At 47.8% G+C, this 23,191-nt stretch overlaps 2 protein-coding genes across 3 annotated transcripts; both read right to left on the bottom strand.

The window, feature by feature from the left end:
- Positions 1-1,420: 1,420 nt before the first annotated feature.
- Positions 1,421-11,093, bottom strand: LOC143838998 (protein NKG7-like). 2 transcript variants are annotated; one of them, XM_077340893.1, is made up of 5 exons: positions 10,931-11,093; positions 5,629-5,844; positions 3,852-3,998; positions 3,366-3,497; positions 1,421-2,544 (listed from the first exon to the last, which is right to left on the bottom strand). In XM_077340893.1, the coding sequence occupies exons 2-5, from the start codon at positions 5,801-5,803 to the stop codon at positions 2,486-2,488; spliced, it is 513 nt and encodes a 170-aa protein (XP_077197008.1). In that variant the 5' UTR covers positions 5,804-5,844; positions 10,931-11,093; the 3' UTR covers positions 1,421-2,485. The 2 variants fall into 2 exon arrangements, with proteins under 2 accessions (XP_077197008.1, XP_077197007.1); XM_077340892.1 differs by lacking the exon at positions 10,931-11,093 and adding an exon at positions 9,054-9,202.
- A 4,075-nt stretch (positions 11,094-15,168) lies between these two features.
- Positions 15,169-18,742, bottom strand: LOC143838997 (uncharacterized). Its single transcript, XM_077340890.1, has 3 exons — positions 18,637-18,742; positions 17,021-17,155; positions 15,169-15,430 (listed from the first exon to the last, which is right to left on the bottom strand). The coding sequence occupies exons 1-3, from the start codon at positions 18,668-18,670 to the stop codon at positions 15,216-15,218; spliced, it is 384 nt and encodes a 127-aa protein (XP_077197005.1). The 5' UTR covers positions 18,671-18,742; the 3' UTR covers positions 15,169-15,215.
- Between the last annotated feature and the right edge of the window lie 4,449 nt (positions 18,743-23,191).

Here is a 23,191-nt window from a genome sequence, read left to right as displayed (position 1 = left end):
AGACCTAAATTACAATTTCTTTGATTAATGTTTTATTGTTTATTACAATTTATTGTAACCAAAGGTTTGTAATTTCAGATGGGAAGGATGGATTATAAGAATAAATTTATTATTATTATTATTATTATTATTATTATTATTATTATTATTATAAAAATTGGGCTGTGACTTGACAGGATGTTCCATTACCGATAATGGAGAGAGGATACCCTGGTTGAGAACGCTTGCTTTAGAGCAGGGGTAGTCAAACTGCGGCCCTCCAGATGTCCATGGACTACAATTCCCATGAGCCCCCTGCCAGCGAATGCTGGCAGGGGGCTCATGGGAATTGTAGTTCATGGACATCTGGAGGGCCGCAGTTTGACTACCCCTGCTTTAGAGTCTCTCCCCTGCCCTCCCCAAGCCCCGCCCTTAAACCTTCAGGAATTTCTAAGAGAGCCGCTGGCAACATGTTGTTGGACTGTAGCACTATCTCTTTTATAATCCAGACTCTTGTTTTGAATCTCTGTCTCTATCATTGCCGAGGAAGGTGGAGAATGATTTTAATAGCTCTCTCTTTTTTTTTAAGCTTTCCTGTTAGAAAGCATGAGGATCCCAACTTGCTTTTGTTGATGTGGAACAAATCTTCTGGCATGCCTCGTCAACTGGAAATGGAGATGGATGTGACATCTGTTGTCCCAACCACAAAATGAGCCAGAAGATGGAGGACCCAGCCAGTGGCCGCACAAGCCTCTGGGGCCTGGGCAGCCCCTGCACAACTCATAGGGGCCGAGGCAGTGGATGACCTCCCCCAAGGCTGAGGCACTAGCTGCCTCACCCCCAAGGCTGAGATAGAGAACACACAAGCCCCAGGGCCGAGGCAGCCTCTGTGTGACCTGCAGGGGCAGAAGCAGTGGCAGAGGAGCAGATAAGAAGTAGGGGCTGGGGGGGAAGGGAGTAAGTGAGTGCGTACTCGTGTGCTTATACTTGTGTGCATGCTCGCATGCGTGTGTGTGTGACCCATGGTGATAAAGACAGCAGGTAAGCAGAAGGGGGGAAGTGAGTGTGTGTGCACACATATGCATGTGTTTGCTTGCTTGGAGGGCGGGAAGTTGGGAAGCCATTAGGTAAGGGGGGAAATGGGAGGGGAGAGGGCAGTAAATCTCTGTCTGTGTTTGTGTGTGTGTGTGTGTGTGTGTGTGTGCATGTTTGCTTGCTTGCTTGGAGGTAAGTTGGTTGGGAAGCCATTAGGTAAGGGGGGAAATGGAAGGGCGGTAGGGAAGTGAATTTCTGTTTGTGAGTGTGACCCTGACAAAGTCACATGCCCTCTGAGTGTCAGGACAAATTTTTGAACAAAACTTGAGTCCAGGGGCACCTTTAAGACACAACAAAGTTTTATTCATGGCATGGGCTTTTGTTTGCATGCAGACTTCCTCAGACAATGAAACAGGAATCACCCCAAGACAGATATAAGGAGAGAGTAAATTAGCGGTAAATTAGTAAACAGCATGGTGAAGATCTCCGACAAATATACAGCATAACCAAAGGCCTTGCTGTCAAGCGTTGCAAGAACTCACAACAAGCTTCTTTACTAAAGAAAGCGTTTATTGAGAAGTTACTTCATACACCTAAGCTAAGAAAGTCAAATCTGCCTGAGTTCACATTTGCCTCCTCTTATCAATAGTGTTCTCCCGCCCAAAACTTGAGAGTTCCCAGGGGAGGGGGGGATGAGGCGCCAGGTGCCATAAACCCTAGTGTTACTTCTCGCACGTCCTTGGTGCCTCCGGACAAGATAAGATGTTATGGTTACAAAAGGCAGACCCAGCCGGGAGGTTCAAAAGACAAATAATTCACAGCTCCCTGAGATAGCAGGATGCAGCAGAATAGTTTCGATTTCAGGCATGCAAGCATAATATATGGGCCTTGGTTACATGGGGCCCCAGGAACAGAAAGGCAAAAAAGGCAAAGCAAACAAACATGGAGATTCTCATGTCAATTCATGGCAGGAACAAGCAGTGATCCTGACACTTGCTAGAATGACTTGCTTTTGCAAAGCTGATTCCAAAGCTATCAGTTCCCCATACACAGTCAGGATTGTGTGTCATGGTCTCATAAATTCATGGGTCAGCCTAGTTTCTTAGGCGCCTAGTTTCTCACTCTAATCTACCTACTGTCCTCAAAACAAGAGAATGGGCAGAGACCATCCTCTGAAGCAGCCATTTTCTCCAGAGGCACTGATCTCTGCGACGGGGAGATCAGTTGTAATTCCAGGAGATCTACAGCAGGGGTAGTCAACTTGTCGTCGTCCAGATGTTCGTGGACTACAATTCCCATGAGCTCCCTGCCAGCAAATGCTGGCAGGGGGGTCATAGGAATTGTAGTCCATGAACATCTAGAGCAGGGGTAGTCAGCCTGTGGTCCTCCAAATGTTCATGGACTACAATTTTGGTTTGGGGGAATGTCTCCGTTGTAAGTTTCTCCTCTTTGCTTCTGCAGTTCCGGGCTCTCACACTCTCTCGTAGCTGGAAGCGGGGGAGCGTAGGTGCAGAAGAAGGCTCAACGCACCTGCCAGGAAGGGGGGGGGGAGAGAAAGGTAAGGTGAGTGCCTGAAGTTAGAGCCAGAGTGAGTGCTTACTCTGAATTATAATGAACTTACCTTCTTGTTTCCTGTGTGCCCAGAGCCGCAAGGGGAGGGGGTATATAAATATAAGGAATAAATAAAATAAGGGCCGCAGATAGACTTAGGTGGGTCATTGTGTTAGTCTGAGGAAGCAGGACAACGTTTGAGTTCAGTGGCCCGCTTAAGACCCACCAAGTTTCATCCTGGGTATAAGCGTTGGTGTGCATGCGCACTTCATCAGATAGAGGGAATCAGAATATTCCTGACCATTCCATACAGATAGAGAGAGATTTAATTGCCAGAAAGGGCTGGCGGGAGTGAAGATGCATAGCAGATAATGGCTGAGACTGGATTAAGACCAGAATCAAGATCTGTAAATTGCTGCAAAGAAGCATACAGATACAAGAACTAGCAAACAGACCTGAGAAGGAGTTTGAGTCCCTTGTCAATGCAAAAGTCAACAAGGACCACAATCAGGGCTGCTTTATCTGTGCAGCACATGCTACAGGCCCTGTGCTTCTGGCGGCCCCCTCACAGCACCTTCCCCCCATGGATGCTCAGAGTGACACCCCTTTCCACTGTGGGAACCCCTCTACCCCCAGGCTGGCTGCTCCCACCAGAATTGTACTCCCCCACCTTAAACTGGCTCTGGTGTTATGGGCCCCGTGAATCCTTAAACCCCTCCTGTCTGCAATAGGACCTTTCCTTCTTCAGATCCCAGCTCTTGAGCCTTCTTCCCGCCACACCCTTTGACCCCTGAGCTCACCGGCCAGCAGAAGCATGGGGAAGGTTGCCCACGCGAGGTAGAAGGACCACTCGTAAGTGCGCTGGATGCTGGAATCTTTGTTCTCCCAGGATTCTGCCGTGTACACGGCCACGGCGATGAGCGTGCAGAGTCCTGCAAAGAAGACACAGACAAGACGTTAATTCAAGCCCCAAAATCACGCAGGAACACCTCTTCATCCTCGGATCACTGGCAGGGAAGGCGGATTCGAGTTGCCTGTGCCTGAGGAGCGTACGAGAAGCTCTGTTGCTGTATTATTTCTGTCTCCATCTGTTTCTTATGGCAGGGGAGGACTTTGCTTTTGAAACACTGATGTCCTCCATCCGTGGTTCAATTGTGATTGTGGGAGGTCTCCATTCCCTACCTGGAGATTGGCAACCTAAGGAACAGCTCCATACTCCTGGGGGGGGGCACCACCCCACGCATTCCACCTCACACCATCCATAGCCATGCAGTTTGCCAGCCTACCAGCTGAGAAGGCCGACATGGAAGCGATGAAGGATCCCCGTACATTGTAGATGGTGTGTCGTGTGAACAGGGCAATGATAGAAACCGTGAGTGCGAAAGCTGCCAGGGAGGCCAAGATCAGGAACACGCGCGTGGCCACAATGTAATCTGCAAACAAAGCAAATGGCTACTAAAGGTTAACAGACACGCCCCCCCTCCCCGTTTCTTAATGAAGGAACACACCGGAACCAAATAGACTTCAAAAATAAAATTGGGTGCCACGCTGGTTGATCAACCAAGCAACTTTTATAAAGAAAGGTCTGTGCATGAAAATGGGGCTCCTGATGCCTGCCAGCCAGGTGAATCAATGTTTAATTTCCTTTCTACATGTCAGGAATGCTACCCATATGGATATTAATACTCATGCCAATATGGATCTGGCCCTTTCATGAGGGAGACTGAGCTAGCCACCAGGAACAGAAGTTGACAGCTAATGTAGAATTATGTTTTACTATATGGATCATACAATTTGGTTCCTCTGCCTCCAGATCCAGATCCTCTGCCTCCTTTATCCATATTTTTTTTAAAAAACTACTTGGTCAGTGGAAGGTGCTTCCATCAGTGGAGCAGAACTTTCCTGCCTCCTTGCCTCCTTCTGCAGTTGACTGAAATAATTCTCCTGGGGGAGAACTGGGAACGCATCAGAATGGCATAGAGGCAAATGGGGCATCTACAGACAGAAGTGGAAAGTGGCGGAACTTCCTTCTCTCCTTCCATTAACTGAATTTTCAGTTTGGATCCAACCCCATATTTTGTAAATAGAAAGCTAGTGATCAAACGAAGCACAAGCTTAGAAAACAGGAAGATGCAAGCAGAGATCCACAGGAATTTTGGAAAGAGTGATTCCCCCTGCTCTTCTGATCCCAGCTTTGCCATGGCAGATTTAAGTCTCCAGATTGTGGTGCAGTTTGTTATTACATATTTTGATGTTCATATATGAAAATAAATACTAATGAAGAACAATTTATAAGATCTTAAAATGAATAGTAGGTATGTGAACATTTGCCCAGACAAGTAACTTCATGGTGGAAAGTGGTATCAAGTCATAGTGACCCTGTAGGGCAGCCTTCCTCAACTTTTTTACCATTGAGAAACCTCTAAGATGTTCTTTAGGCTTCAAGAAACCCCAGAAGTGGTGCGATCGTGCAGAATATGGTTGGGAAACAGAGCTGTGGATATGCCCACCTGGGGCTCTTCCCCCTTCCCACCCCCTCCAGGCCCCTCAGTGGCCATTTTGGGAGGAGAGGGGCAGGTTAACATGACCATATATGGTCCTATCACACAGGGTTTTTTTTAATTAATTCGCTCACACCCATTCGGGGGCCCCTTCCAGGGCCATCAAGGAACCCCGGGGTTCATGAAACCTTGCCTGAGAAAGCCTGCTGTAGGGGTTTCAAGGCAAGAGATGAACAGAGGTGGTTGGCCATTTCCTTCCTGCCGACAGCAACCTCCAATTTCCCTGAAGCTCTCCTATCCAAGTACTAACTAATCTTCTGAGATCTGATGAAATCAAGTGAGCTTGGGCTATCCAGCTCACGGCTTGGGAAGCTTACTCAGAAGGGTCTGTACCAGGTGTGGACAATCTGTGGCTCTCCAGATGTCCGTGGACTGCCAGGAGTTAATGGGAACTGTAGTCCATGGACATCTGGAGAGCCACAGATCAGCCATCCCTGGTCTATTGGAGCTACATGTTGGGATTCCGTGGCTAAGTTTGAGATCCCTCCATTGTGCTCCTTACCATCAGGCATTAATGGGGCAAAGCAGTGTCCCCCACGGCAAGTCTTCCAGAGGCCACTGTGGGCTATATCTTTTGCTCCATAGGCCACTAGCCAGTAGTCAGTCACAAGCGCCATCAGCAGACAGGCAAGGCTCACACAGGCCACCAGCAGGTTGAGGATTCTGCAGGCCAGCATCTTGTAATGGTCCAGATGTTTCTGTTGGATGGGCTTCTTGCCTGAGACCAGAGAGAATGGAGTTTCATGAGCGAGAGCATGGGACTCAATGCACAAAGGGGAGGGGGTGAATACCCAGAGGTGACAACCAAGAAATGCCAATCCGGCTACAAACAGACCCGTCTTTATTTAGAAAAGGTGGACTCTTCCGCAATCTTGTTTTTATCAGTTGTGTGTCTCTATTGCTGTTCTGCCCATGTTTTGCTCCCTCTAGTGGTCAATTTGGTCTTACATTGCTGTATGTTCGGCATATCAGAATTTAGGCAGATTGTTGTGAGCTTAGGCAGTGGGTGGGCAGAAGGGATTGACTCTTGTGGCCCTTTCTTGCATTCCCAGGGAAATGACGATCACCAATTTGGCATCAGGAGGCAAATTTCCTCCTGGCCAATTGGCCAGGGATTCTGGTTTTCTTGGGGGGGGGGGCATCATCTGGACATGGAACTGGAAGTCACTATGGGTGGGCAGGTAGTTTTGAATTTCCTGTATTCTGCAGGAGGGTTGGACTAGATGACCCTGGAGATCACTTCCAACTCTCTGTTTCTGTGATTCTGTGATCTCCTTGCAGAGTTAAATGGCTGTTTTGTTTAATGCTGGGCACACAGAGAAGTAAGATTGAATTGGCCACTAGAGGGACCAAACACATGCAGAAAAGAAAAAAACACACACACATACAAAGCAAGTGAAAAAATGAGAAGGCAGAAGGGCCCTGTGTTATGTCACTTCTCCAGAAGGGGTTGGCTCATAAAACAAAAGCATTAAATGATTAAAGCAATTATCACTATAAATGAATGGTGCATGTGTTATCAGGTCCCAACGTACTCAGAGTGAGTCTTTTCCTCCTAATCCATATAACTCCCAATGTAGCAAGATGGCCAGGTCCCTCCTGCCTCCTACCTTTATAAATTTATAAAGAACAGGTAATTGAATAATAAGAATTTTTATTTAAATTCCCCTCCCCCTTTATTATGTTATATATGGTGAACTTTCTGTTTGGATCATTGTTAATGTTAATATATATAATAAATATATAATAAATGTTTAATATATGATAATATGTTTCACATAGAATCAATAGTAATGATGAAAATTAATGACACGGTAAAATGGACGAGTTGTAAAATATTTGAAGCAAGTATAGTTATCATTAACTTGTTAACTATTAGTTAATGTTACAGTTATGAAGAGGCAAAGATGGGAGAATTCTTTTGCTTTTTTGCTTGTCTTTTATATATATATCAGCGTACAGCAATTTTTGAATGCGATGATTTGTTAGACACAATCCTTTTCTTCAACTTTCCAAATGTTTTATCTTTTTCTTTAAAAATACGAACACGGACACTTCCTCGTCTTTTGGGGAAAGGGCAGACGGGTGGGAAATAGAAGCTGAAGAAATTTGGTGGTCATCACCTGTCACACCCTTTTCACGCCCTGCCATTCTAATTCTAATTCCCGCCAAGTCTCTGGCTGTGGGAGTCAGCCATTTCGTAGAAACAGATCAGAGCTAAAACCTTCATCTGCCTCATATGACCCCTCCCCCTTTTGCCCCATATGAGAGACAAAATTATGGTCAACTTTAATGTGTAATACGTAATCCTGGGTTTTAATGTTTAATTTTAAAATCTAATACTGGTTAATTTAAATGTTATTCTACATTTTTGTAATTTACGTGTATTTTATATTAGCGTAATCCGCCCTGAGTTTCCAAAGATAAAGCGGAATATAAATTCCTAAATGAATTGAAACGTGACTGCCCCTGCGTGAGAGCTTGCCTCCCCGCCCACTTCAAGCAAAGCATGCTGGGAAAGAACCTTGACTTTCCTCTGCTCTGGATTTCGACCAATGAATGGCTGAAATACTGCCACCGGCTCAGTTTTAAAAAATGGCCCAGCCAGTGTCATTTTTTATTTAAAAACCAAGAGGCAAGATCATCCCCCCCTAGCTTTTCTTTAAGCCACACACGCTCAATAGCTTAATACTGGGCTCTGTCTAGGTTTGTCAGCTCTGGGTTGGGAAAGACCTGGACACTTTGGGGGTGGAGGCTGGATTGGGTGGGATTGGGTCTGGGAGGAACTGCCAAGGAGTAGAAGATCAGATGGGGCTCCCCTGGAAGATAGGCTTCCACACTGGCCCATTGGCATGGCTGGTTATCACACCCATCTCCCAGCCATCCTGGCTGCTAGAGGAAGGTGTTAAGATAGAGTATTACTATTTCTGCTATAGGGTTTTTGTATTTTTCTGCCATTTTATGGGGGTTTTAATTGGGGATTGTATTATTGTTCTGAACTTTGTCTCTCTGGGAAAAGCGGTCAATAAATCCAACAACAACAACAAAGCTATGGAATTCACCTTCCAAAGCAGCTATTTTCTGCAGGGCAAGGAATCTCTGTCACCTGGAGATGAGCAGTAAAACCAGGGGATCTCCAGGTCCCACCTGGGGACTAGCATCCTTTGCATCCATCAGCAACTTTGGGGATCTGCCCTCTGGCCCCCACTCCAAGAGCTGAGATACTGAATCCAAAAGTGGGGCTTCTTAAATGGCTAAATATTGGCTTGTGGACATTAGAGTCTCAGCATTAAAATCCTGCTGTCCCATATTGCTTAGAGATATAAGTCCCTAAATCTTACAAGGAAGTGAATGTTTTTATTTAATATTAAAAATGACCCAGTCCCGTGTTACAGTGAAAGGTGGGTCTTCCTAGATCATGAAGGATTAAATCCAGGGATCCAGACACATAGCATAGTGGTTACAGTGTTGAAGTAGCATCTAGAAGACCCAGGTTCAAATTCCGTCACCCACTCCCAACAAGAAAGCTTGCTGTTTGACCTTGGGCCATTCACACTTTCTCAGCATAATCTACTCTACAGGGTGGTTGTGAGGATAAAATGGGGGAAAAAAGACATTGAATAGTGAACTTTCAATCCACTTTCAATCCACTTTTTGTGAAATAGCAAAACCCACTTGCAAATGAACACTAAAGGACACTGAAAAGGGATTGTAAGAGGGTTGTTCGTATAAGAATCAACTCTTCTTCTTCTTCTTCTTCTTCTTCTTCTTCTTCTTCTTCTTCTTCTTCTTCATGATGACCTTGGGACCTCAATCAGCATCCATTTTCTCCAGGGGAACGACGCCGGAACATAGTCCTCCATAGCCTGGAGATGAGCTGTAATTCTTGGGACTGCCCAAGTCCCACCCCGAATGTGGCCTCCCTACCTTGAGCTCTATGCCTTGTCCGTTTGCTCTGCAGGGAAACCGGTTGGCCGCTGGGTGAGTCGGGATGCTGAACGAGATGTTCTTAAAAGCTGCTGTTTTTGAAGCCCAAACGGTTATCCAGGATGCTGTTTGAAAGCCAGGGGCACCAATCTAAGTGCACCAGCTCCTTCTGGCGGGAGACACGACGGGGGCCCAGTGGCCACAGCCATTCACGGAATAGCTGCGTGCGCTTCGCCTCAAGCCACTTCCTGAAGCTCTCTCTCACCTCTGAGGTCTCCATGACGTCAATAGAAACCCTCAGCCTAAAACTCCATTCTCCCCCCTCCTGTCATGCACACCAAAAAAAGAGGCCTTTCCTTGAAAGACGGGGGACTGTCCTCAGCCTCAGTCCAGGTTGGGAAATTCCTGGGGGTTGGGGCTGGAGCTCGCAGAAAGCCAAGTCAGGTTTTTGCTGCTACAGACTCTCCCCCCCCCCCCTGAAGCGGCCATTTTCTCCTGGGGAAGTGATCCCTGTCGTCTGGAGATACCAGGAGAATGCCAGGACACACCTGGAAGTTGGCAACTGCTGGGGAGGGCAGAGTTGGCAACTTCTGGGCAGAGTTTGGAGATCTTCCAGAATTACAATTGATCCCCAGACTAAAGGGATCCATTTCCCTGGAGCAAATGGCTGCTTTAAATCCCGCTGAGACACCAGTTTTTATGTCGTCAGAGCTTTTAAAAATTTTATACCGTTATTACTGTGTTTTTTCCCTCTTTTTAATTGTCTTAGTTTTTAATTGCATGTATATGAATTTTAGTCTGAATGACCGTAAATAAATATTGATGGATGACATTTCAGTCGTTTTTCCAAGGCCATCGCTAGGGTTGCCAACCTCCAGGTAGGGCCTAGAGATTCCCTGCTACTGTGACTGATCCCCAGACAATTCCCTCACAAAAAGGAGATTCCTGTGCTGGCAGCTGCTGCCAAAGCTGTGTCTTTTAAAACAGCTGCACAGCCAATCAAACCCCCAATGTCCAATCAGAAACATTGCTGAGCAAAAGCCATGCCTAGCCCCACCCATTTTTGTGGGCTCTAGAAAAGGATTTCAGTGGGCACCACATTGGAGACCCCTGCTCTAACCACACCAGGGGTAGTCAAACTGTGGCCCTCCAGATGTCCATGGACTACAATTCCCAGGAGTCCCTGCCAGCTTTTGCTGGCAGGGGCTCCTGGGAATTGTAGTCTATGGACATCTGGAGGGCCGCAGTTTGACTACCCCTGCACTATACTATACCAACCTGAGACCGAAGATGCTGAAGTTGCCTCTTTCCCCATTCCTGTTAAAGAAAGAGGAAGGTTTTCCAGGGGTCTTTCTATCCTAGTAAGGCGACCAGATTGTCCCACTTTTGGAGGGACATCTGGGGGTACCTGGCAAATTGTACTTATGTTGAAATTAAATACATATATATATTACAATACTATTTTTGCATTCTAGGCGTTCTATGAAACTTTTTGTTGCTCCATGTAGACCAAATTTTTAATCAAGAACCCCCCCGGTCAATGGTGTCCCACTTTACCAATGTTAAAATCTGGTCACCTTATATCCTAGCTAAGTTTGACTTTGGGTTCTACCTGTGCTAGGCATGAAAAGGGCTTTCTACTGGCGAGTGCTGAAGGCATTTTCAGAATTCTCTCCCAATCTGTCATCTCTTCTACTAAGGGTTATAGAGCAGGGGTAGTCAGCCTGTGGTCCTCCAGATGTCCATGGACTACAATTGCCATGAGCCCCTGCCAGCAAACGATGGCAGGGGCTCATGGGAATTGTAGTCCATGGACATCTGGAGGACCACAGGTTGACTAGCCCTGTTATAGAGGACCAAGGTGTTTCCCTCCTTACCTGAATCGCCTTTCAGAAGGGAATCCTCAGTTGGCGATGATTGATCCTGGGCAGGAAGTCCTACAGAAGAAGCAAAGAACCTGGGACTTGACCAGAGGAGTCAGTGAGACTGCTGGCCTTCCCCTCCGAACGGTCCTTCTCTCCTCTCCTTTTTCAGGCCGGATTCTCTTTCCTTCCTGCCCACCCCCCCTCTCCCCATAACTCTGCTGTAGCTTCTCACAGCTGAGGGCGGGGGTGTGAAACAGACATTTCTGTGGCCAACCCCCCTCTGCCTGCTCAGGCAGCCTGGCCCACTTCCTGCTCCCACCGAAGAGGCAGTCGTCTTTCTTCTCCCCGCTCTGCTCTTGCGCTGCTCACAGCAGCCTGGCCCGTGGGCTGACGTGGAGATGAGACCAGCTTTTCCTTGCTAAAGTTCTTCTGCTGTTGGGGTGCACCGGACCACAGCGATCTTTTCAAAAAGTTCAACAAAACTGGAGTCTAATGGAACCTTTAAGACCAAGAACAATTTATTCCAGGCATGGCATTCGTGTGCAGGCACGATTCTTCAGACACGGCTACCCCTCTGAATCTGCCTTTTAAAAAGTTGTCATCATGCTCGTCACACAATTCAGCTGCTCCAAGCAGGAGATGCCCTTTGCCCTGGCTCTGGGCAGAACTTTTGTGCTTCCAGAATTCCGTGATGGATAGAAATAGAGTTGCAGATTCCCTGGATATCGGGGGTGTTTTGAAGAAGGGAAGGTGTTGTGTCTGCAGTTCTGCCAAGTACCAAGAGAGAGGTCCCAGTCAGGATTATAGGGCTACACTAAAATTGACCAATTAAAGGACAACTGACCCATAGCATGCACTGGCAGGAAGATCTATTGTGGGGCTTGCGTATATAAGTTGTGGTTGGTTGTGGGTTTCTTCGGTTCAGTTTTAGGGAATCTCGTACCATCATGCTGGGGTCAAATGAACTCCCAGTGTCCTGGAAGATGACTAAGAGGTGATATGATAGCCATCTTCAAGTACTTGAAGGGCTGTCACAGAGAAGATGGAGCAGAGTTGTTTTCTGTTGTCCTCGAGGGTCAGATCAGGACCAATGGGGTGAAATTAATTCAAAAGAATTTTCAGCGAAACATCCGGAATAAGTTCCTGACTGTTAGAGTGGTTCCTCAGTGGAACAGGCTTCCTCAGGAGGTGGTGGGTTCTCCTCCTTTGGAAGTTTTAAAGCAGAGGCTAGATAGTCATCTGACAGAAATGCTGATTTTATGACCTTAGGCAGATTGTGAGTGGGTGGGGAGGGAGGGGTGTGCCAGTGTTTGTCTCTTGTGACCCTTGTGGTCCAAAATGAGGGAACTGCTGATCATCAGTGTGGGATGGTCGGTAAATTCCCTCCAGGCCAGGCTGGATTCTGGAGATTGTTGGTGAGAGAGATCACTTGGGCATGAAATCGTGGTTACTGTGGGTGGGCAGGTACTTGTGAGTTCCTGTATTGTGTAGGGGGTTGGATTAGATGACCCTGGAGACCCCTTCCAACTATGATTCTATGGTTTTTGGATCTAACATAGGGACTTCAGTGGGGTGCAAAGGGGCTGGCCTGTGTATATGGGGAGATCTGGGCCTTCGAGGCTTGGCTCCTCTCCCTTCACTTATGGTAGCCCTGCAGGGACACATAATTCCCCATTCGGCTTTGCTCTACTATGCTTTTGAACTGGAGTTGAATCCAAAGGACTATTTAGTTCATAATTTGGTGTTGTGGTTAAGAGTGGTGGCTTCTGATCTGGAGAGCCAGGTTTGATTCCCCGCTCCTCCTCCACAGGCAGCCAGCTGGGCGACCTGGGGCCAATCTTGCTCCTGTTACAGCTGTTCTCACAGAGCAGTCCTGTCAGGGCTCTCTCAGCCCCACCTCCCTCACAGGGTGTCTGTTGCAGGGAGAGGAAGGGAAGGTGATTGGAAGCTGCTTCGAGACTTCTTTGGGCAGTGAAAAGCGGGGTATAAAACCAAGTCTTCTTCTGTATCTTAAAAACTCAGCTTGTTTGGTATTTTCATGATGCTGTTTACTAATTTTCTGCTCATTTACTCTGTCCTTATATATTTGTCTAGTGACTTCCATATCATTGTCTCAGGAAGTGTGCATTCGCATGAAAGCTCACACCTTGCTTAAAACATTGTTGGTCTTAAAGGTGCCACTGGACTAAAACTTTATGAGACTTTTTTCATTTTTTTTTTTAGGGAATCCAACCCCATACCAGGAATGCACGTGACTTGTGAGTCTCCCAACATTTGGGGGGGGGGGGGGAGAAAGCACATGGACCAATAAACACCTTTCTGTTCTTGTTTAAAAAACAAGCAAAAATCTGCACATTTACTCATGGCAGTTTTTGAAAAAATGAGGCTTATATCCATTCCAGGATATCGTGGGGAAAAGGTAGGGTCACCACGAATCAATCATGCATGTTGCAGAGGGAAAATTTAAGGCGTTCAAATCCAAATGGAAATCGAATTCAGTGTAGACGGAAGGGATTTAGTCGATCTGGGAGCAGGTCAAAAGCCCCGTGCAGACTACAACCAGGTTTCTTTGTGGCAGCTTACAGCCTAAACCGTTAAACCAACCAAACAAAAGAATGAATATCAACTAATCATACCGATCAGAAACAAGCCAAGTTGGCCAGACAAAAGAAAACATGGCATCTCAGCCTAGCCCTACCTCACAGGGATTTGTGAAGATAAAATGGAGGAAGAGCAAACTTTGGGAGACTCTTTGGGTCCCCACAAAGGAGAAAAAGGGTTGGCAAGTGAGCATAAGTGAGGGAAATGAATAAATAACACGCACAGTTCCCATTCTGGAAAAATTATCCATCTTTGATATTGATGGTCATCAGTTACCAAAATGGGGGTGGGGAGGAAAGAAATGATGAAAACTCAGTTACGGAAAACACGGCACACATTTATTATAAGTACTGGGGATTCTCAAAATACCTCAAAACATCACATTTGGGAAGGCTGTGAAAAAATATAAGAGAACCTGGGCCGGAGGCCTCAAGCGAACGGATGGCCATGGGTAAAAACAGCAGAGAGGTGTAGCAAAGGGGTTACTCCTGAGTTCTGACTTTAACAGAAAGCTGAGAGGCCACCAAGTTGAACTCCTAGACAGGATCCAAAAGGAATGCCCTCGGGGACACTTCCTTGGGCATCATTCTTACAAGAGAGGAGAAATCGTTGCTAGCGTTGCCAGAGAAAGAGCAACCTGACAGGCCTGCGTTCACTTGCTAGTGAGCCCTTCATCCTAATGGGCCGTATTTCTAGTTTCCTTTTGTTTAATGAATTGCACAGCTGCTTTCTGATGACAAATGCTCCCCATCTGTTGTGGGCTGTCGTTCGAAATCACCCCCTGCCTTGATTGTCTGATTTGTATCTTTAGAAGGGAAAACGGATGCCTTTTTCACAAGAGAAAGGCAAGAGAGCCTTCCTGTAAGAGGTGAATCCATGCAGACCGCAAAAGCCTGTCTCCCCGTACTGACGATGGTGGAGAATAGCCAACTGATTAGCAGCAAAGGTTCATCCCCTCTCCCCCCACCCCCAGCTCAATTTTTTTGAATGGAACTTGTCTATCTGTGCTTGTGAACAAACCTGGTCCAATTTTACCTCTTAGTTCAACACTAAGTGTTCTTGGACAACAACAAAAAGCCCATTTTAAGGACCATTCAAGGTGTCATGACAGTGGTATTTTATCCCCAAGGATATAGATTAGTTTTGGACACTCTCCTCTAGGCCACCCTAGAGGGAAGCAAAGTACTTGCCAGAAGCTCCAATATCCGCCCCACCCCTGAGGAACTCAAGAGCAGGGCGGGAAATAAGACCTACATGGTGACGCTCTAGGAATTTTCCCTGGTCTCTGTGGAGAGAACCATAGAGACTGGAATGGGGGCAGCCTAAATATCACTCAGAAGTAACTCCTATCCTTCCCAAACCTCACCTTCCCCAGACATCCCCCCCCCCAAAAAAATCTACTAGCAAAGGTAGAGTGTGAGGAACCCTACTCTCATCATGGGTTCAAAATGGGGTCCTTCCCATTTTTGAAGGGCAATTAAAAACAAACACAGACACACCTTGGCTGAGCGCGGGCAAAGAGACAATGACAGAGCCTACAACATCACTTTCCGCTCTGGGAACAAATGAGTTGCGTCTTTGTATTCAGACAGACCAGCTGCGGTAGGCGGGAAGAGGAAAACACACCCGGCTGCTACATCCAAGTTGCAGTCGAAATACATGCTCTGATACCACCCCGTGATCCACGCAGGAGAACTTAGAGGAGGGTGGAACTCATACAGATGGAAGGAACCAGGAAGGCGTTGCTCCCCGGGTTGGTAGGGTTCCCTTGACGGGGGAGGACTAGGGATCCGACAGCCATGTTGTCCCCGGAGGCTAGTTCCTGCTCTTGCTCTTCAATGAAGATCTGGTTGCCATGCCATCCAACAGCCGTGACTGGATAGAGGATATGCGTCACCAAGCTAAAGAAACCTGGGGAGTTAGGAAAGGGGGGGGGGGCAGGGGATAAATCAGTCCAGCCCTTTGTTCCAAGCCAGTGTGTTTGATGATCAAGGAAGATCCAAGTTCTACTCCACCCTGTGCCCCAATCTACATTTAAGGATTTTCAATTTTCGGTTTGGAGCCAAAGGGAAGTGCTGCGGTTTCGTTCCTCTGTTTTTTAAGCTTTTAAGATCTTATATTTTCATTCTTTGAATGCCTCCACTTACTTACTTGGCTTTGTTTCTTGTTGCGTTGCAAGCAAATGGAGCAAAACACACACAGACACACACACACCATCTACCACACTGGCCTTAGGAATCTACCTACCAGGCGGGGCTGTTGTAGAAAGAAAACGGGAGTTTCATGCATGTGACTTGCATAGAACTCCAGATCCCACCTGGACCGCATCCACGTGAGGGATTTGGCTGCCCTCTCGGTTTGCATCCAGGAGAAGGATCTGTCCAGCCGCTCAAGACTGCCAGTGAGAGGAAACTTACCACCTCCTGAGGCAGCCCATTCCACTGCAGAGCTACTCGGACTGTGAATTTCCCCCCTGGATATCTAGCTGATATCATTCTCTATGTAGTTTAATCCCAATACTGTGGGCCCTATCCTCTTCTGCCAAAAGGAACCATTCCCTGCCCTCCTCAAAGTGACGACCTTTCAAATACTTAAAGACAGCCATCATGTCCTCTCTTCTCCAGGCTGAACATTCCCAAGTCCCTCAGCCTTTCCTCCTAGGGCTTGGACCCCTGGCCCCGGATCATCCTCATCGGTCTCCTCTGAACCCTCTCCATTTTCTCCACATCCTTTCTGAAGCGAGGCCTCTAGAACTGCACACAGGACTCCAGGTGGGGTCTGACTCCAGGTGGGGTACACAGTGGGACTGTGACATTTTGTGGTTTAGATGTGATGTTTCTGTTGATACAGCCCAAGACTACATTCTCCTTCTCCCCAATATGGGCCTGAAGATGAACTCTAGTTCTAGCAGCTCACGCTAAGAACACAGGTAACAAGATAAAGGTAAAGGTATCCCCTGTGCAAGCACCGGGTCATGTCTGACCCTTAGGGTGACACCCTTTTGCGTTTTCATGGCAGACTCAATATGGGGTGGTTTGCCAGTCCCTTCCCCAGTCATTACCGTTTACTCCCCAACAAGCTGGGTACTCATTTTACCGACCTCGGAAGGATGGAAGGCTGAGTCAACCTTGAGCCGGCTGCTGGGATCGAACTCCCAGCCTCATGGGCAGAGCTTCAGACTGCATGACTGCTGCCTTACCACTCTATGCCATAAGAGGCCTTGCCCACAGAACATAGAAGAACACAGAAGAAGGCATAAATATCTGAATGAGCAAAAAAGAGCAATTGAAACAACTAATGGTCAGGGGAGCTGGAAGTTCTCCTGTGCCTGGAAAATATGGGGAAACATGTGAGGCTTCCCTGCTGGATTATGCTCCGTGACTCAGACCTTTCCTCCCCTTCGCCACTCCTGATGGTTCCCAGTATCTGTCGCCAGAGGCTCCATGCCTGTCCCCCCTCCCCATCCCCGGAAAATCAGCCTCCAAGGGTTTGAAAACTCACCATTCATGAAGTAGAGAGAAAACACCAGCCAGGCGAGGCAGAAACTCCATGTGAAATGGAGGTGTCCGATTGTGGTCATCTCCCTCCAAGAAATGTCGACTGTATACAAGGCCATGCTGGCGTACCCACATGTGCCTGTGGCAAGCCAAGAACAAAGGGTCATGCACTCCAGCCAAGGAATTGGATATAGCCTTGCAGGTTGGGTTTAATCTGGTCTGGAGTTCCACAGCCTGCTTCCTGAGTTGAGACGCAGTCCCGAAAACCAAGCCAAAAGGAATCTTCCATGGTTCTGCAGTATTTTGGAGGCTGGATGGCATGCGCCATGTAGCATTCCTTTTGGGGTTGGGTTTCCAGGCCTACCGGTGGGGGTGGGGGTCCCTCACTTTCTGGACTCCACCTCCCCACCCAACTAACCTTAAACAGGAAGAACAACTCGTATTAATGTGACTTGCTGACACCAACTGGAAGTGACATCAGCATGCTGGGGTCATCAGGAGGTCAAAACTGTGGTATGAGGGCAAAACTCTATGGTTTTAAGCAAATTTTACCATAGAGTTTTGCCCAAAGGTAGAGAGATTTCCCTCCCCCATGATCCCGACTTTCCAACTTTACTTCCGGGTGATGTAAAAAAATTGAGATTCTCCTCCTTGCTCCCAGAAAGCTCTCCCCATCTCTTGCTGGTAGCTGCAAAGTACATGGCAACCCTATTTTGGGGTCCATCATGGCTCTCCCCTCCCTGTCGTCAGTGCACATGTGATGTGCGCCAATGTCCATGCCCAAAAGAATGTTGATACATGTTGATATCTATATAAGATCGAGGGCCCCTTCTCAGTTCGGCCGGGACATCCGGCTCTCCTCCGATCACATCTTCTCCCATGAGGTGCCAGATGGGGGAATTGTGGAACAGACGGGGGTGGGGGGAGGGTTAGTCAGTCATCAGACTTTGAATGGTTTTAAGCTGGGGATGGTTTATATTTTATTGTGGGGTTTTAAATGTTGTAGCCCGCCATGAGCCAGCTTGCAGGGAGTGGTGGGTAATCAATCAAATAAATATATGATCACTTACAGAGTGCTTTTTTGTAGTGTTTTATCACCGGTGTGTGCATTGGTGAAACACTACAAAAAAGCACACTCTCGAAGAGATCCTATAGAGCAGCCTTTTGACTGTGGAGGAACCCCTGGAATAAATTTTCAGGCTTCAAGGCCCCCCTGAAGTGATGTCAGCTGGCCACGCCTCTCTGCCACACCCCCAGAAGTAACATAACAACACGCACCCGTTGCCCGCCTCTCACTCCCTCCCCTCACGTTTACTCCTGCTACAGTGGCTCTGCCTCATGTAGGCTAGAAAGAAGGGCAGGAGCTGAGAAGGCAGCCTGAACCCCCCTACTATGCCTCAACCAACTCCCCCCCTTTTGATTCATATACCTGTGGCCTACCTATTGAGCTCTCTGGGTGGAGGTGGCCAGTTCCTTAGCTTGTGGCCAAGTCCATTCAGGTGGGAGGGGAAAGGCCACAGACCCACTGCGAATCTCCAGGGGCCCAAGGACCCCTGGTTGGGAATGCCTGCTATGGAGAGTCGTATCATGATTTGTGAATTTGGAAGGATGCTCTCCTACCTGTAGTGAAGCTGGCCACTGCGGAGACGAGCATGTTGGATATTCTCCCATTGGGTCTGATGCAGCGGCAAGACACAAAGAGGGAGAATGCGGCAAAGAAACCCGTGGCAGTTGCCAGGACCAGAAGGATCCGTGCAGCTTTTGTAAACTCTGCTGGGAGAAAAAAATTAGTTTGATTTGTTTTAAGCCCAAAAGCTTATTCACATCAAAATCACAAGATGTCATAGTCCCATTGTGTATGGCACTGGTCAGACCACACCTGGAGTACTGTGTGCAGTTCTGGAGGCCTCACTTCAAGAAGGACGTAGATAAAATTGAAAGGGTACAGGGGAGAGCGACGAAGATGATCTGGGGCCAAGGGGCCAAGCCCTATGAAGATAGGTTGAGGGACTTGGGAATGTTCAGCCTGGAGAAAAGGAGGTTGAGAGGGGACATGATAGCCCTCTTTAAGTATTTGAAAGGTGGTCATTTGGAGGAGGGCAGGATGCTGTTTCTGCTGGCTGCAGAGGAGAGGACACACAGTAATGGGTTTAAACTACAAGTACAACGATATAGGCTAGATATCAGGAAAAAAACTTTCACAGTCAGAGTAGTTCAGCAGTGGAATAGGCTGCCTAAGGAGGCGGTGAGCTCCCCCTCACTGGCAGTCTTCAAGCAAAGGTTGGATACACACTTCTCTTGGATGCTTTCGGATGCTTTGGGCTGATCCTGCATTGAGCAGGGGGTTGGACTAGATGGCCTGTATGGCCCCTTCCATGGTTCTATGATTCTATAAGCTTTGCCCTGGCCTGGTTGAGCAGACGCAAGAACCGCAAGCACGAAACAATCAGCATCTCGGTGCGGCGCATGCCCCATGGCTGCAGTGCATGCATTGCAAAAGGTAATGCACCAGAGATGCGAGATGATCAGGGAGGCACCAAAGCCCCCGGGGCTGGGGCAACACCGTGATGTGCCAGGATGAGAAGGGGAGGTGCAAAGAGAAGACCAGGCAACATGGCTCTGATCTGAGCATGATTACCGCTGTCCTTGTTCGCCCGGATGCAGATCGGTTGGGTGCACGTTGCCTCTGTGGGGCCAGCAGGGTCTTTCGTTTCTGGGGTGATGACCTCCATCCAAGAGGGACTAAAAAGAGAGATGGACAGGAGGAAGAAGCTGATGCAGGTAGCGGCGGAGCTGCTGGCTCGGTAGGACAGCTTCAGCTGAAGCCACCAGGGAGTGCTGGTTGGAGGCATCTTGGCCAAGAGCAGGGCAAACTTGGGAAGGGCTGGAAACCTGGAGAGATTCACATCCACGAAGGTTTCTGTTTTTCCCACACTCTTGAGCAGCAAGAAACCTCTTCCCTTCTAGGACGATGACCACACAGGTGGATGATAGTCCGGGAGACCTCCTCCTCCTCCTCCTCTCCCCCTGCTAATTCTTTCCCCACAGTTCTGGTGTTCACGGTCCCTATGGAGACCCTTGGCTCGTAGCAACTGCCTTGGAATCTTCCTTCTGGGGGTGGGGCTGGAATAAGCCTCGCCTTCTGAGCCAAGAGTGACAGCTAGCTTGGGACACGGCTTAGGGAGGAGAGGAGAGGAGAGGAGAGGAGAGGAGAGGAGAGGAGAGGAGAGGAGAGGAGAGGAGAGGAGAGGAGAGGAGAGGAGAGGAGAGGAGAGGAGAGGAGAGGAGAGGAGAGGAGCATCCTTTTTGGATTTCAAAATGCTCTCAATGCCCTCTGCACCTGGATTTTCCTGTATCAAATGGCAAAATCCACTTGCAAATGGGTTTCTGGAATGGGTCCAAACTGGATTATTTAGCATGTGCAGAAATGTCCTTCGTAAACAACATGTACGCCTTTTTGTGAAACCCTTGGGTTTCTTGATGGTTTGGAAAGGTTTCCCAACCAGGTGGGAGTTAATTCATTTTTAATATATATTTTAAAATTTGTTAAACAATTATCAGGTCATATGACCGTATACGGTCATGTCAACCTGACCCGCCTCCCAAAATGGCCAATGATGGGCCTGAAGGGGGTGTGAAGGGGAGGGGCCCTGGGTGGGCGTACCCACAGCTCTGCTTCCCAACCTCATTCTGCACCATTGTACCACTTCTGGGGTTTCTCGAAGCCTGGAGACTGTTTCAGGGGTCTCTTAACAGTAAAAATGTTGAGAAGAGCTGGGTTAGAGCATCAGATCAGAATATGGGAGACCCCAGTTCAAATCGCTTATCAGCCATGGAAGGTTACTTGGTAGCCTTAGGCCAGCTGGACTCAATCACAGTCTAATCCACCTCGTAGGATTGTTTGAAGGCTAAAATGGAAGAGAAGGAATGATATAATGTGTGCTGGATCCCCATGGGGGAAAAATGGCTGTAGGAATGAAGTTGTTTCTTAAATAAAACTTGTGATCCTAAGGATTTGGGTTGGTTTATTTGGGGGTTTTTCCCCCACCAAGTCCCAGCTGACCTGTGGTCCCCCTCTAGGGCAGCCTTTCTCAATTTTTTCACCACCAAGAAACCTCTCAAACTTCCTTCAGGCTTCGAGAAATTCCAGGAGTGGCCCAATGGTGCGGAATATAGTTGGGAAGCAGAGCTGAGGACACGCCCACCTGGGGTCCCTCCCCTTCCCACCCTCTCCAGGCTTATCAATGGCCATTTGGGGAAGTGGGGGAAGGTCAGCATGACCATATTTGGTCATGTAACCCAGAAAATATTAACACATTTTAAAAATACATAAATAATCCATTCCTACCTACCCAGGAAACCCATGCAGGGATGTTAAGAAACCCCAGAGTTTCACAAATCCCTGGTTGAGAGAACCTGCATTAGGGTTTTCAGGGAAAGAGAGCTCAACACGGGGTTGACCATTGCCTGTTCTGTGGTATTTCTCAGTGATTTGCCTTGCAAATACTGACCAGGACTTACCCTGCTTAGCTTCCAAGAGCTGATAAGATTGGACTATCTGGGCCAGGGAACTATTAGGGATGCCAGGCTCCAGGTGGGACCTGGGGATCCTCCCGTTTTGCGGCTCATCACTGGAGAACATGGGTGCCTCGGAGGGTGGATTCCACCTTGATACACCATTTTTCCCTCTCTTGTTGTAACTCAGTAGCCCACATTTATATATTTATGTACACAATATTGGAGAAATATTGTTTTATTCGTATTTGTACCATGTTGTTTTAATTGTGCTTTGTAATGGCCTTTGGCTATATACAATAAATGTTATCGTATCATATCGGGTGGACTCTGAGGTCCCTCCCCACGTCAAATCCTGCCCACTCCTGGCTCCAGCCCCCAATTCTCCAGGTATTTCACAAACCAGAGCTGGCACTTGTAAGGTACGCAAAACAAAATACTTACAACTGCGTGAATGCAATTAAATCTTTAATATATCTAAGAATTAACCTTGCTATGAATCTTTCCCTGCATTTGGACTTCTCCTCATCACAGGGGGGGGGGAGGGGAAAATAATGGTGCCCCTGAAACCAGTCTGTTTGTTAAAATGTTTAAAATGTGAGAGCCAGCGTGATGCAGTGGTTAAGAGCAGTGGCTTCTAATCTTGTTTGATACCCCGCGCCTCCACAAGGGTGACCTTGGACTCATCACAGCCCTGATAGTGCTGTTCTCGCAAAGCAGTTCTGCCAAAGCTCTCTTAGCCCCACTTACTTCACAGGGTATGTGTTGTGAGGAAAGGAAGAGAAGGCGATTGTCAGCTGCTTTGAGACTCCTTTCAACAGTGAAAAGTGAGGTATAAAAGCCAGCTTTTCTTCTCTTTCTGTCTTGTTCATACCATCTTTCCTTCCGCCTTATTTCTTTGTTTTTAAGAAGCGGCAGCCACTTGCAATGCAAATCCCACGTCTTCCTTCCCAAGCTCTTCATGAGGTTCCCCTTCCCTGCCCTTCCAACCTGGCTGTGCTTGCATCCTTCATGCCTCCTGTTCTCCTACCCTGGGCCACCTGCACTGATTCACATAAAGCAGACAGCTAGGGTTATCATAGACTCAAAAATGGAACGGTTATTATCTGTAACTGCTCTGTAGGAGCGGTATAAATAAAGCAGTAGGGGCAAGGGGGTGGGCAGAGTCCGGGATGATGGAGGCCCTGCTCCTTTCCCAGCTGGGAACCTGGGGCCCGGGGCAGGAGGGGTGTGGAAAATGAGGCTTCTCCGCCTGGGAAAGGAGCAGGGACCCTGCTCCTTCCCCCGCACCGCGGCCGGGGTCCCAGGGGGGAGGGGATGGGGGCGCCGCCGTGCCAGGGGGGGCCCGCCCAGGAACAATGGTAGCGCCCGCTGTATTCAGCATATAGCAGGCTTGATTTCTAGTTACCCATAATAAATGGTAAAAATAATGAAACCTGCAGAGATGGCTAAACTTCTTTGATCAGAGAAAAGACAATATCTACATTTATGGCTGGCTGGAAACCATCGAGTAAGTGATAAGTTCCTAGTTTTACGTATATTTGTCGCAGAGATAATCGGAAGCTTCTTTATTTATTATATTTCCCCCTTTTTATCCTTCTCTTACGTACCTTTGGCCTTTGGCCTCAAGACCAATCATTTGCCACAGGCATGAAAGAAT

The sequence above is a fragment of the Paroedura picta genome, chromosome 5 (genome assembly GCF_049243985.1).
Source record: "Paroedura picta isolate Pp20150507F chromosome 5, Ppicta_v3.0, whole genome shotgun sequence".
Taxonomy (NCBI): domain Eukaryota; kingdom Metazoa; phylum Chordata; class Lepidosauria; order Squamata; family Gekkonidae; genus Paroedura; species Paroedura picta.
This window is presented reverse-complemented; position numbering and strand designations above follow the sequence as displayed.

Coding starts and splice junctions, on each gene's coding strand:
- LOC143838998 (XM_077340893.1), bottom strand. CDS start 5,803: ATGCTGGCCTGCAGAATCCTCAACCTGCTGGTGGCCTGTGTGAGCCTT. Junction 3,999..5,628: donor TGCCCCATTAATGCCTGATG/GTAAGGAGCACA, acceptor CTTTGTTTGCAG/ATTACATTGTGGCCACGCGC. Junction 3,498..3,851: donor CATGTCGGCCTTCTCAGCTG/GTAGGCTGGCAA, acceptor TCTTCTTTGCAG/GACTCTGCACGCTCATCGCC.
- LOC143838997 (XM_077340890.1), bottom strand. CDS start 18,670: ATGCTCGTCTCCGCAGTGGCCAGCTTCACTACAG. Junction 17,156..18,636: donor AGTGGCCAGCTTCACTACAG/GTAGGAGAGCAT, acceptor GGCTTGCCACAG/GCACATGTGGGTACGCCAGC. Junction 15,431..17,020: donor TTCTCTCTACTTCATGAATG/GTGAGTTTTCAA, acceptor CTAACTCCCCAG/GTTTCTTTAGCTTGGTGACG.